The 15,112-nt window shown below is 44.9% G+C and overlaps 1 protein-coding gene across 1 annotated transcript; it reads left to right on the top strand.

The window, feature by feature from the left end:
- Nucleotides 1-345: 345 nt before the first annotated feature.
- fam78ba (family with sequence similarity 78 member Ba) lies at nucleotides 346-4,908 on the top strand (the record flags this gene model as incomplete). Its single annotated transcript, XM_084326921.1, has 3 exons — nucleotides 346-680; nucleotides 954-1,233; nucleotides 4,666-4,908. 3 exons carry the CDS (start codon nucleotides 346-348, stop codon nucleotides 4,906-4,908), a joined length of 858 nt encoding a protein of 285 aa, XP_084183047.1.
- Nucleotides 4,909-15,112: the final 10,204 nt, after the last annotated feature.

Here is a 15,112-nt window from a genome sequence, read left to right as displayed (position 1 = left end):
GCCGTCAGACACACGGCGGGGAACCTGCCCGGGGGAGGCCGAATTGCAGTTTCTGGGGACAAGCACCAAGGGCAGTGCGGCACTCGACAGACACATCGGGGGAAGGAGGCTGCGGAGAACAGTGATACCTTCCCCCCGCTCTCCCCCACTGCGCTCTCACCTTCACGTTGTCCCACTTTCCCACGGAAATATGATTCTAGGTGTTTTTAAATCAGAAAGAATGTGAACTATATGTTTACCTTTAAAGTGACGCGCTATTTTCCGCTCAGCACCAATCAGCCATGATAAGCAATTAAAAGATTGATCTGCTGCTCTTCAAGCAGGAGTGGAACCCGAGGGGGACTGATGTGCATACTGGCCAGGTATCATTTGCTCCCCCCGTCTCTGGTTTTGCTTACTCTGCTACTTGCCAGCACTATGGGCTGTATTCAGAGCATCGCATGCAAGCCGCGCATTAGACGGGAGAACATTGTGGTATATGAGGTCTCTGCCTCCATTGACCAGTGTCCAACCATCATTGAAGAGAACTCGCCCATCGTGCTCCGTTACAAGACGCCTTACTTCAGGGCCTCTGCAGGAATCGTTATGCCGCCGGTGCCCCGTAATGAAACTTGGGTGGTGGGCTGGATCCAAGCTTGTACCCAAATGGAGTTCTACAACACCTATGGTGATATTGGCATGTACGTTTTGGGTGACCATCCATCATCTTGCTTTGCTTTTGAGTGAATTGCACAAGCAAGTATCCCTGTCTCGTCTTTTCTTCACACACACACACACACACACACACACACACACACACACACACACACACACACACACACACACACACACACACACACACACACACACACACAGAACACACACACACACACACGCACAGAACACAGCCTACATAAGGTACTGTCCTCAGTAAACCTCCCTCTCTCTTGCCCCCTCTCTGTCCACTGCCGCAGGTCCAGCTGGGAGTTACCAGAGCTGCGTGAGGGCCGGGTCAAGGCCATCAGTGACTCGGACGGCGTCAGCTACCCCTGGTACGGCAACACCACTGAGACAGTCACCTTGACGGGCCCCACATCCAAGCCATCGCGTCTGACCGTCAGTATGAATGACAACTTCTACCCCAGCGTGACGTGGGCAGTGCCCATCAGTAACAGCAACACGCCCATGTTGACCCACATCACCAGGGACCAGAGCTTCATCACGTGGCTGGTAGCCATGAACTCTATCACTAAGGTAATGTCACCACACACACAGATGGAGAGCCGACACTCTGTTTTGGTGATTTGGTGAGACAGCATATAGTTGAACCTGTTCTGGCATAATGTAACGTCCTCTGGGTGTCATCTTGGTACGGCTGACAGCTGTCTGATACGTCACGTATTTACTTAGGGTTCCGCAAGTCTGACATGTTGAGCAACGTTGCCATACCTATTGAGTAGGGGGAAAGTGTATATCTATAAGCTGTTTTAATTCATTTAATTTAACCATGGTTTGAGATCCTAGATCTCTTTTATGAGGGAGACCTAGCCAAGAATAGCAGCAACACAACGTTTCAGAATAAACACAGAGACATTACAGATAAAAGTAACAGTGAAAAATTATCTGATAAAACATTTGCACACAGAATATCTGGTTACAATAGGCTCCACCATAACCTTAACCTCTTAAGCCCTAGCCCTATTTTCCGAAGATTCACCTAAAAGTACATACCCAAGTAAATGGAAGATTGCTCCACTTCTACAAGTCCATTAGCATGTTCCTGGTATCTAGGGATCTCAAGGAATGTATTCCCAGTGTCAGAAATATTGTGTCTGTTACTATGCTTGAGTAAATTGTATTTACTTTATTATAAATGGTTTCATCTTTGATGGTGAATAACACCATGCTAACATTGACCAGACGTGAATTGCCTGAGCTCATTCAGCACCTTCTTGAGATGAAGTGTACAAAGAATCTAAGCAAATTAATAAAGGGCAGATGATTTACAGGAGTTTACCTTTTGTAGATACAGTACAGAATTTTGCGATCCGAAATATGAATATAGGATATAGAATATCAGGCCTATAAATGACCTTATTATGGTCAAGTCATACATCTATGGATCGGGCCAAATCTCCTCATTCCAATGGCAGAGTTCAATCTGGATTTAGTACCACCAGGCGCCCATAACAGGGCAGCAAAGACCGTGAATGAAATCTACTGTAAGTACAGTTACTTTTTTGTAATGAAAAATGCTCCGCCATTTTTCATCAGATTGAGACGCAGTTTTTTTCTAGACATCCACAGAAAGGTAAAGAAACAAAACTACGTTCTATTTTATGACAATAACGTTCAGGTTTGTTCGACCTGTAATCATGAAAAATAACATTGAAAAATAATTTCATGCCAGATGGCTCCAAGTTTGACGGGGGCTGGCGTGAGTTGGGTAGTGTAGTTTCATGAAATTTGAAAGCCCATCGAAAGCCCTGGGTCTCTTCTTTCATAGGACTACACACACATATGACAGCTTCCTTTATTTCCATGTAATTCATCCAGTTTCCGCCGGGATGCGCCGAGATATTTATGAACTCATATTTTGCTAATAACACTTAAAAGTATTGGTAAACAAACGTAGTCCTGAGAATATACACTTTGACTGCTGTTTTGATAATAATAATAATAATAATAATAATAATAATAATAATAATAATAATAATAATAATAATAATAATAATAATAATAATAATAATAATAATAATAATAATAATAATAATCTTTATTTATATAGCACCTTTCATACATAGAATGCAGTTCAAAGTGCTTAACAGAGCAAAAAATAAGGGGTTTAAAACCACAAAAAAATAGCAAAACATGATTAAGAAAATAGCTAAAAAGCATAAATGACAACAGGGATTTTAAAATCAGCTAAAAGCAAGAGTATAGAAATAGGTCTTGAGCTGTGCTTTAAAGCTATACACAGAGGCTGCCTGTTTTATATGTAGTGGGAGATTATTCCAAAAGCTGCTTCGCCGTATTTTTTATATTTCATTGTAGGCACCTCGAGCAGGTCCGCACTAGAGGACCTGAGGGGGCGGTTTGGAACATATCTATGCAGGCAGTCGCACAGGTAGGACGGTGCCAGACCATTAAGAGCTTTAAAAACAAGCAAAAGAATTTTTAAATCAATCCTAAAAACAACCGGGAGCCAATGCAGTGAAGCTAAAACTGGAGTAATATGTTCCCTCATCTTAGTTCTAGTTAAAACTCTGGCTGCCGCATTTTGGACAAGTTGTAATCTGTCAGTTGTTTTCTTTGGCAGGCCAGAAAAAAAGTGCATTATAATAATCAAGCCGAGAGAAAACAAAAGCATCGATCAGCGTTTTTGCATCGTCCAGGGACAGATAGGCTCTAATTCGCGCAATATTTCTACGATGAAAAAAGGCAATCTTCGTGACATGATTAATGTGTGTATTGAAATTAAATTCAGAATCAATAATAACCACCAGGTTCTTCACTGCAGTGTTATTTTCTACATTCAGGTTACCCAGTCTACTTATTATCGATTCTCTCTGCTCGCTAGACCCCACTATGAGAACTTCTGTCTTATCCTCATTTAGCTTGAGAAAATTCTCACTCATCCAGCATTTAATGCTGGTCAAACAGGTCAACAGCGGGTGTAGAGCACAGGGCTCGTCTGGAGCAACGGAGAGGTATAGCTGGGTATCATCAGCATAGAAATGGAAGTTAACTCTGTGATTGGTCCACCCAGCAGCAGTATATACAGGGAGAACAATAAAGGGCCAAGAATGGAGCCCTGCGGGATACCAGAACAGATGCTGTGTTTGTCAGAATCATAATCCGCTAGATTGACAGAGTAGCTTCTGTCTGATAGGGTTAGGGTTTTTACTCTTGGCTACATTTGAAAAGAAAACGCTACATTAATGAATACTATTAATACCAGTATTGGGCACGTCAGGCTTAAGGGGTTAAACACATTCAGGGTTACCAAGCTTGAATTTTAAGATCAGACTGAAGATTGTTCCAAGCAGTAGGTGCGGAAAACCTAAAAGCTTTCTTTTCCATTTCTGTTCAGACTTTGGGAACAACAAAGTGCGGAAAGTCCATTGAACGGAAATTGTAATTTAATTTCCATCATTCAGAGACAATAAGTAAATTGGAACCATACCAAAAATGCCCCTGTAAATCATGCCCTCAGTATGACAGGGTATTTCTTTTTACAGGAACAGAATTGAAACGGATCTCTTATTTTTGCAGTGATGTGTAATACTTTATACTCTAGTCGAAAGAACCACACAGGTAGCAGATGGCATCCCAATAATATCCCTTTCATCCTTTCCACTGACTCAGTAAAGAGACACTAAAGCACTTAAAGGGGTGCTATATCCATTACTGCTCTGCTCTAGTGTGTGCCACTTAATCTGCGGAATGTATTACACCTTTTAATCACAGCACTAAGCGACCTAAAGGTGCTAGGATGCACTTTGACAACACAATGTATAACCAACAAATGTTTTATGCAAAACATACCGTACAACCTAGTTCTCACCATGAACTTAAAATAAACCGCCATCTTAACGCTCACTGTGATGCACTAGAATAGACACCCCATATATACACAGCACATTGAACATGCTCCATCGATGGCACGCTCTCCCTCTCTTCCAGGAGCGCATCGTGCTGCAGACGGTGCGGTGGAGGATGCGGGTGGACATCGCCGTGGAGCCGGACATGCCCCTCGGCTCACGGGCCTCGTTGGTGGGCAGGCCGCATCAGGAGCAGCCCCACATCCTCAACTACCAGGAACCCATCCCTCCCAACGCCCTGGGGAGGCCCAACGCCAATGACGCCCAAGTGCTAATGTGGAGGCCCCGGAGAGGAGCGCCACTGGTAGTCATACCGCCCAAATAAGGAGGTCGGTTAAACGAGACGATGTAACTGTTTCCCTCGGAGGAAGGGAGAGATGTCGTTTGGGGGACAAAGGTAATGAGGTAGCGAGGCCTACCGGAGAAAAGGGAACTGATCGTTTTTTCCCTGTGTCCAAGGTGACCATGGCTCATGGTGAGATTTAAATGGACCATTATAATACAAATTTAAGTTGAGCTATTTTATCTGGACTGTGGCGAGTCTGCTTAAGCACCAGCGACGAGGCAAAAAGCCCTGCGTTGCATCAGGGCTCATTTGGCCCGGACTGATTTTAGACCACGCTGGAATTCTGTCTGCCTTTTTGCCCAAGAAGGAACATTGTTTTTAGAAGTTCCACAAAAAGTGTAATACCACAAAGAGAACTGCATCCTGCATCCTTCTGTAGATCGTATTGCATGAGAGAAAAAGAGCGATGGAGGGAGAGAGAGAGAGAGAGAGAGAGAGAGAGAGAGAGAGAGAGAGAGAGAGAGAGAGAGAGAGAGAGAGAGAGAGAGAGAGAGAGAAACTTTTTGAGAAGCATAAGAATAGTATTTCTTTTGTGTATGCTGATACATGAAGACATTTTGAAGTACATGGGCCATGACGTCCTGCAAGCTGGACAAACTTCCTCAGTGCCAATTCTGGACTTCAAGGCCTTTAGCTCATTCAGTACCGCTGTTTTAAGGTCACATTCAGACATTTAAATAGAGATTAATTATTATATGAATCTTCTGTTAGTTTAAGATGAAACCTCACACATGAAACAGATTGTATCAAGAGCACCTACTTGGCATAAAGGTCTGGAAAAAAAACATACACTTGCAGTAGTCTTTACTGGAATTTGTAAAATTACTATGAACTTGAATATGTGCGCATTGCTACTATGTAATAACAAATGTAATGGATCTTTGTTGAAGGATAAATTAATGGGTTGAATTTATGCACCTCCTTATTTTGAGATCAAGCCATGGCTTCTTTACTGCTTGCTACAATAGTACAACTGATAGCCTTGCTATCATATCCATATAATCAACATGCTATTATGTGGGTGGGGCAGAGCTATTATCATATTAAATGAATATAGCGACCTATAAGATTATTTTCAATCATATACACGTGAGATACCAAGCAGCCGATTTGAAATAGTGCCACACAATCTCATTCAAGACAAGGAGCAAGAGACTGATAAGATATGGATCAGGGCCACTAGATGAATAGAGTGTATATTATACAGTCTGGCCACATAGGGTTGGAATGGGGCCAAACTGTACTCAGCAACGGGTTGATTTGTTATGGAACTGGGTCATACTAGTGGTACTGTATGCTTGTCAATGGATTGTTTTGGAATAGGGCCATATCAAGAAACAGGCCAAAAAGCTGATATGGGCCTGGATCTGGGCCACATATCGCACCAAGGACTATAGGACATGATGCCACTGTGTCAAGACAAACAGGGGTCAAATTGGATGTTTCCTATTCAAGATAAGAACCTTATAATTGGGTTGGAACATGTTATACAAGAGATAATACGCAACATAGTGTGTGGCATGTTTCTGCAATTAATGAATGAATGAATTCCCCTCCAGCCAATCAATCAGGTATTCACACAGGCCATAGTATAATACCATGTCAATGTTCCATTTATTAATGTGAGATAAGAAAATTATAATCTATCATTAATAGATTCCTTGCCCTGGGATATGGCAAGGAAGACTGTAGCGTGATGAGGGTCTTATCAGTTTACTGGTTTGGAATAAGGCCATATTTCTTATCAATGGTTAACATAATCTGTTTGGGAAAGGGGCCATAATATGCTCTCATATTATGTCAAAGGGTGGGTTAGTATAGGGCAGGACAACTCTGTGCCATAGGACTGGTGGCCTTGCACTGAATTGTTGCGTATAGTTCTCTTTCTTCCAACATGGTTGCCTGTAACCATTGGTAACCACTTTCAAAATAAAATGCCTCATTTCTATGCAGTGTAGAGTAGGGAAAACACTGGAAAAGCATAATATTACTGTTCTACTCTGACTTGTTTACAAGATCCAGTAATAAGAAGACATCAAATTATTGTTTTTGTCGAGTGATACAAAGCACAAAGCAACTGTTGTCTCTTCCATTGCCATGTACAAAACAATGGTTGTATGTTACAGGCAGCCATGCTGGAAGAAAGAGAACTACACAAACAATTCACTATTGACCTATCTCAAGCTCCACCCTCTTTTCTGGATCTTCCAATCACAACTGTCGCTTTGTCTGAGGATAGCAACAGTTGTGATTGGAGGATCAAGGAAAAGAGGGTGGGGTTCGAGATAGGTCAATTGAGCTATTCATAGTATTTCATTACATCATCGCCACAGACGTCTTGGTATAGGCAAACAACGGGTGGTTATGACAACCATAGCCAATGAGCTGTGTTCATGGCATTGTGCTCATGAATGATGCGCTACGTCCCGAGAGGTAGTCTGCGTCTCGTGTGGCTTGAGCGGCCTGGTCAGTCAGTGGGTTTAGCAGCAGGGGGAGCCTGTCCAAGTGACTCAGTGTGTCACATGACTCTTCGTCCATCTGCGCTGCTGCTCTCCAGGTTCAGCTCTCACCTTCCCATCTGTCTAGTCCTTATGCTTTCTCTGTCCTCTCTTTCGCTTCATCTCACCGTCACACATCTCCACCCCAATCCGTCCTTCGCTCCCGAATTGCAAAACTATAGCAAAGACTGTGTGTGTGTGTGTGTGTGTGTTTTATTGTTTTATTGTTTTATTGTGGATCCCCATTAGTCTACACCAAAGTGAGACTACTCTTCCTGGGGTCCAAACATTAAAAATACAAACACACACAAAAAAGTAAAATAAAAATATAAAACCACAAACATTGAAGTACTCACAAGAAAACATCACAACAAACAAAACAGCGAATAAAAGCTCACTCAATATTCATAAGTTAGATATCACAATTCTCAACCATAAAATACAAATTACATATTCAGTCCATAAGAACAAAACAGATCAAAATCATATATATGATTTGAACTCATATTATAGCATAACTTTTCTCAAGTCACCATCGATCACCTTTATATTTCCATACTAATAACTCATTATTCATGAGCACAATTTAAAACTTTTTTTTAAACATAAATTTGTTCCTTATCATAGTTATATTTCTGGGTATTTTATTCCAATAAGCAACTGCTCTATATACATTACCGTCTTTTTCAGAGCATTTGTTTTTGGTAGAGGTAAAGTAAAGCATGAATCTAATGCTTGCCTTGTGCTATATCCATGTCTTATATTAGTTGGGTACAGTTGTGAGTGCAAACCCTCCGGTTTCCCAGTATTACAGATATTAAACAAAAAAGTTACCAGGCTACATGCCATCCTCTGTTCCACTGTCATCCAGGTCAGCGCGGCATGCATCACTCCAACACTACTCCTCACAGAGCAGCGCAGAGCGAGGCGTGCCGCCCTGTTCTGAGCTAACTGGAGTTTGTTCAGATCAAGCCTAGAGGCGTTAGACCATATAGTAGGACAGTAGTCCAGGCGTGATAAGACCAAAGATTGTAGTACAAGCTTTGCTGTACCATTAGTCAACAGATTTCTACACCTTCTGATCATTGAAGTACCACAGCTCATCTTAGCCACCATATTGCTAATGTGTTTCGACCAAGAAAGTGTTTAATCTATTACAACACCCAGCAGTTTTGCCTCACTGACCTGTTCGATATCAGCACAGTTCAGAACTAGATTTAATTTAGGATTTGATCTAGATGTATATTTTGAGGCTATCATTATACTCTTGGTTTTTGCAACATTTAACTTTAACTTATTTTCACGTACCCAGTTGGAAATTAGCACTATCTCATCTTGCAATAACCTATTAACAGACTCAGATTGTTCCGCCGCTACATACACGGTAGTATCATCTGCATAGATCTCCATTGATGCATTATTAAGTACTAATGGTAAATCATTAACGAAGATTGCATACAATAAGGGACCCAGGCAACTCCCTTGGGGCACTCCGGCATGGAGTTCCCTCATCTCCGATAGTGTGCCATTAAACATCACGGATTGTAGTCTATTAAGTAAGTAATTCTTTAACAACTTAATAGCACTTTCATTGAATTCATAAGCTGAAAGTTTCATGAGCAGAAGATCATGATCTATAATGTCGAATGCAGCGCTAAAATCCAGAAGCACAGCACCCACCATTGACTTCCTATCAATATGTGTAAGCCAGTTATCAGTCAGCGATGTGAGTGCTGTGTTTGTGGAGTAGCCAGCTTTGTATGCGTGTTGGTGATCTGAATTGATTCTGTTCCCAGTGTGTGTGTGTGTGTGACTGTGTGGATCGAGAGGACGGAGGGAACAAGTATGAACATAATTATAAAGCGTTTAAAAAAACATTTGAACATTTTCTCAATTTGTTTTCGTTGAGTTCATATTGATATGTTAGACTCAATCTTAAATAGAAAGGCAGTTATTACTGTGCCAAATAGATAGATAAGTCAAAACAAATTACATTTATTCATTGTGTGTGTGTGTGTGTGTGTACCTTTCTTCAAAGGCACCCAAACCTATTCAGGCATCTGTTGCTATAGAGACTGGTTTGGTTTTTCTGTGTTTGTTGCAACTGGAACCTGGAAACTGGACCTTTTTTTTCTCTCTGTGATGATCAAATTGGTATTTCAAATCAAATAATGTCTACGAGGTAAAAGTTCAGAATGCCTATTGTACTTTTGTTTCATATGAATTGTTTGGAACTACAAAGTCACGGGACAAATGGCCGAGGTGTTTCAATGACCCAGGTGTTCTACATTGCCTTAATTGTTTACATAGGATTCTCACTCATCTGTAGATTGTATCTAGAGGTTTTCAACAATATTTGAAAAATCTTTTCCAAATAGAATATTTCTGTCTATATTGACAAAAAAACAGAGACTGGGTCATTGCAATACATCTTACTGGGATTTTAGATTGTGTGGTGCTCACTCACCATCAGAACACTCAACCACAGGGATATGTGGGCGACTTATGGATTCAGGCCCAGTCTCTGAGGTCTACAATAATAATAATAATAATAATAATAATAATAATAATAATAATAATAATAATAATAATAATAATAATAATAATAATAATTGTAACTGAGGGGTTACAAAACCCTGACTGTATTAAAGATTGTGATAGATTAAACCACTACTACATATTATTATTATTATTATTATTATTATTATTATTATTATTATTATTACTTGCCAGACAGTACAGTTAATTATGGCAGACACTCAGAATAGACGGCACGGTGACAAGGAGATATCATTTACAGTATTTATTATTATGCAGAAGATACAACTGATAATTACTGGGTCGCTCTTTTATGGCGAATGATATTAGAAAGTCAGCGAGTAGCAAAGTCAGTGGGAATGAATAATTCCTAGGCTAGGTATACTAGACCAGACGCCGCCTGGCGTGGGATGGCAATATAGGGGGGCAAAACGAGGGTACAGCTGGAGACTGGTGATATCCTCCCAGAGTTGTAAGCTCCAGAGGAAGGAAGAATGTACGGATACTCAGGCTGTTCACTTGAAGAAAAGGGGGTTCTCATACGGATCCGGTCTTTATAATCCAAGTGCTCGGCAGCAAGGTAATAGCTGTAATCCAATGCCCGATAGCAATGATGATAGCCAGCCAGCTTCGTCCACGAAGCTAGCCCGATGTAGAATCCTCAGGGTAGTTAAATCCAAACGACGAGGGTATTAACAATGCTCTTCTCCACGGTACTACGTTTCCACAATCACTATAATCCAACCAATAATGGTTCTACAATATCGCCGCGGTAGGTTCCAATGCGCACATGTCCAATAGTTCTGCTACTAGGCCCACCTCGTGTGCTGGCACTAATTACTTTAAGTCCACACACACTTGCTAAGGTTCACGCTAGTTACTAAACGAACGAACTGCTTGTTAATGCTGCACACCGAACAAACTGCTGTAATACGATTCACACTAAATGACGACTCTTTACTTCACATTAAGTTAGGTCGAACTTGACTCTGCTATACGCTAGGTTCAACTACTGCTGTTGCATTACTCCGGACGAACTTCACGTTACTGCATTAGGTTGAACTTCACCGTTGTACTGACGAACGAACCAACCTTCACACACGAACGCCGAACTGCTACTGTTTGCGCCTTCCACAATATATATACTTAGAGGGCTTTCTAGTGCGCAGCCGAAGCTCTTGTCTGGGATCAATGTGCTGGCCCCAGACATGTCCCAACATGTCCAGACTCGTCTTTGAACTTGTCTCAGGGGCGCGATTCTAGGCGCCGCCGACGTCAAAGGCATTATCCAATGAGGAAAGCGAATAATGCTACAGTATGATTCAAACGGAGGCTTAAAGGGATATAGCTTATATATATAAATAATATACAAGTTATATAAAACAATAAAACGTAGATTCTCAATGTTAATCTGGCCCTTCAGAACAGCCACCTCCTAATTAGTCCGCACCTAATTAGTAAAGGGAGCACAGATTAATATTAGGGTCCAGTCAACTTCTCCATACTTGTTGTGAGGAGTAGGGCAATCTACAAAGTCAGTGGGTCATGATCGTCATCAGGGGAGTCAGGGATCTCCGGCAGCTCTATCAACTTCGCCACAGGTCGGGTGTAAGTCCGCCCTTGGACTATGACTTCTGCCGCTCTGACCTTCCCATCGGCACCAGTAATCACTCTGCTCACGCGGCCGGCCGGCCACGTAGCTCTGGGTAGTGACTGGTCTATTATCATGACGACTGTGTCCACCTTCAGGTTGTCCCTGTCCTTTACCCAATTCTGACGGGCTGGAAGGGATGGTAGGTAGCGTAGGAGGAAGCGGGCCCAAGACTGGTCGATCTGTGCTTGGTTGTGTCTCCACATCCTCCGTCCGTTCCTGTCGTCCTGTCTGTACACCGTCTGAGGAGGGGCCGGGTCCGGCCGCCCCATCAAGAGGTAGTTTGGGGTGCTGGGTTCGAGGTCAGCTACGTCGCTTGGAGCGTAGCTGAGAGGGGTGGAGTTCGGAACTCCCTTTTCTTGAACCCACGGTTCTCTCACAGGCGTCTTCGTCCGCTTCAAGAGTGGGGTTGCGTGTCGGAACACTCCGTCGACCTTGACTCTCGTAGTCCTTTGCTCTAGTAGAGCTATACATTTTACATTTACATTTAGTCATTTAGCTGACGCTTTTATCCAAAGCGACTTACAAGTTCTGTACGACAAGCCATCAGGAAGAGCACAACTCTATCAGCTGAGTAACAATGTTCATCAAAGTGTTGAGTGCTACAGTGTAGGTTAGTTTATTAGGACAAGTGCATGACAGTATGGTTAGTTAGGGTTAGATTATTTTTATTTTTTTTATTTTTTTTAATTCAGATAATGGTTGAAGAAGCTATGGCATACTTGTCCTCTTTGGGCCGAACCTTCTTGCATTCAGCCTTGAATGGCATCGCGTCTAATGTCCATAGCCTCTCAACAGGCTGTAAGGGAGTGTTGTCTGTGTCGCTCACCTTTGTGTAAAGGCAGCGTGTGGACGTTGGTTGGCTGGCAGGTCCGTAGAGGGGGCCCTGGAGCGTCCACCCCAGTCGGGTCTTAACCGCGGCTGGGCATCCTTTGGGTCCGATGTGGGCCGCCTTGGTTGGGACAATGAGGTCCGTGTGGTCGGAGCCGATGAGTAGGGTCGGTGTAGCTCCGCTGATGAGCGGTATGGGCAGTAGGCGTAGGTGGTCGTACTTCTCCATCAGCTGTGGGATGGGGTAGTCGTAGCTTGACAGACCTATGTTGTCGCTTGTGAACGCCTTGGTGATGCTGTACCGCTTCTCGGGCTGCTCGACCGCTGCTATAGTGAATGAGACGTTTTCACCCTTTATTGTTTTTAAGTCTCGACTAATGGTACGGAGGGTCATTGTTTCCTCGGTACCCCGCAGGCCCAACTGGGTTGCGGCGGAAGCGAGGAGGAGAGTCTTTTCTGACCCGTCGTCGAGGACGGCGTAGGTGTCGAGGACCTTGTCCTCGTAGCTCAGGAGCACTCGGACCACCTTGAGGAGCACTCGGGAGCTCCCGCTCTTCGCAGGGTCTATGTATAGTACTTCTGCTGGTGAGTTGCCTTGTAGGGCTAATCTCGGCTTGGGGGCCTCGCACAGTGATTCGCGGTAAGTGGCGTCTGGGGGGTCAGCCTCAATCCACTGATCCATTTCGGCGATGGTCAGTCCCTGGAACGCATCGCACTGTGCCAGCCAGTGTCCTCTGTGGCAGTAATAACATGCGATCTTCCATTCCTCTTTGGCGGGGGGGTTGTGACTCGTCTGTGGTGACACCGACTCGGCCTGGTACGCGTAGCACCGTGACTCCCAGTGTCCGCTGCGGCAGTCAGTACACCAGGGGGTGGGGTCAAGACTGGTCTGTGGTGACACCGACTCAGCCTGGTACATCACTGTGATGGGCCTACTTTGGTTTCCTGGTGGGCGTTTATTGCTCTCGTGCAGTACTTCCAGGTGGGCGCCGGCACACTTGCCACACCGCTTCTTAAGGCGGCATTCTGCTGCCATGTGGCCGCGCGCGCAGCGGAAGCAGCGGCGGTTATCCCTAAGCTACTGACCTATTTCGGCTGTAGTCAGTTCTTTGAAGGCGTCGCACTGTGACAGCCAGTGTTCACTGTCGCAGTACTGACAGGCAGCCTTCCATTTCTCCTTGGCGTGGGGGTTGTGACTCGTCTGCCGTGACACCACCTCGGCCTGGTGCATCACGGTGACGAGCCTGCCGTTGTCTTTAAACCTTCTCGGTCCATCTTTAGGGTTAGAGCCACCCCACGCGAATGTGTCTATCCGTAGACTGCTGACCTCCCTGGCTAAGAAGTCAGCAAGGTCTAGGAGGGATTGTTCTTGGCGGGCTGGGGGGAGCTTCTCTAGTATCCGCTCCACGTTGGAGTTGGCGTACAACTCGTACATCCCCTTCTCCTTTTGTGATCCGAGCATCCCTACCAGGGATTGTACTTTAATTGCTAGGTTATCCAGAGCTCTATTGTCTTTAGCTGGGGGAAGACGTTCAATCTCCCGTATCTCTTGAATTACATAGTCCCATGTACGTCCATAATGCGCGTCGAGGGCCACCAGGGCATCAGAGTAGGGGGTCCTTGAGTTAGAATATGCCAGCGCTATGTTGTGCGCTCTGGGTACTTTAAGGTGCTTGAGGAGGATGGCATATTTGTATGACTCGTCTTGTACTCCGGACATAATGGTCTCTAAACACATGCGTAGTTCAGTATACTGCGCTCTGTCTTCACGCATAAAGTCTGGGAATGTGGGTGTCCCAATGTAAGATGCCATGGATGGCTGTGACACTGATGCACGTAGGGGGAGAGGCCTCCTTGGCGAGTCTCCCCGTACGTGGGGTCGTGGGTTAGTGCTGGGTGGGAACCAGAGGCCGGGCCCCCAGGTACTGCTCCTCGGTGCTGACTGTTGATTAAACTCACCCCTGGGTTGGGTCGGGGGTTCGTAACGCAGCGTCTCGGGGCTGAGGTCGGGGCTGTACTGTTCCTCCTGGTCCGAGATGGGTTCGTGCGTGTGGGCTTGATGTCCTCCCTCGTCCTCCGCTAGGTCTTGAAGTCTCTTGGTTAGTTTCTCGGCGACGTAGGCAGGTTCTTCCCGTTGGCTGGGTCCCGTGTAGATTGGTCGGGGAGGGGACTCGGAGACGTAAGCAGGTTCTTCCCGTTGGCTGGGTCCCGTGTAGATTGGTCGGGGAGGGGAAGGTGCCCTCGACCCGTGTCGTGATGATCTCCGGGAGCTCCGGGTGGAGGAGTGGGGAGTCACCCTTTGGAGCGCTAGCTCCATCATTTGCGCCTGCAGACGGTCTCGCTCCGCCTCGCTCTGTGCATTGGCGGCGTCGCGCTGTGCATTGGCGCGGTCCCGTTCCGCCTCGCGCTGTGCATTGGCGGCGTCGCGCTGTGCATTGGCGGCGTCGCGCTGTGCATTGGCGGCGTCGCGCTGTGCATCGCGTTGCACGTTGGCGCGGTCTCGCTGGATGTTTTCTTCAGCCTGGAGGCGCCTCTCTTCCAGTCTGATGGTCATCGCGGCGTCAGCCTGGAGGCGACTCTCTTCCAGTCGGATGTGTTCGCGCTCGCTCTGTTGTTGCGCTTGGAGACGTTCTCTTTCCACTGCAGAATGTTCGCGCTCACTCTG

This window comes from Notolepis coatsorum (assembly GCF_963971535.1).
Source record: "Notolepis coatsorum genome assembly, chromosome: 13".
NCBI classification, from domain to species: Eukaryota; Metazoa; Chordata; class Actinopteri; order Aulopiformes; family Paralepididae; genus Notolepis; species Notolepis coatsorum.
Note: the sequence above shows the minus strand (reverse complement) of the source record. Positions and strands in the feature narration are given on the sequence as shown.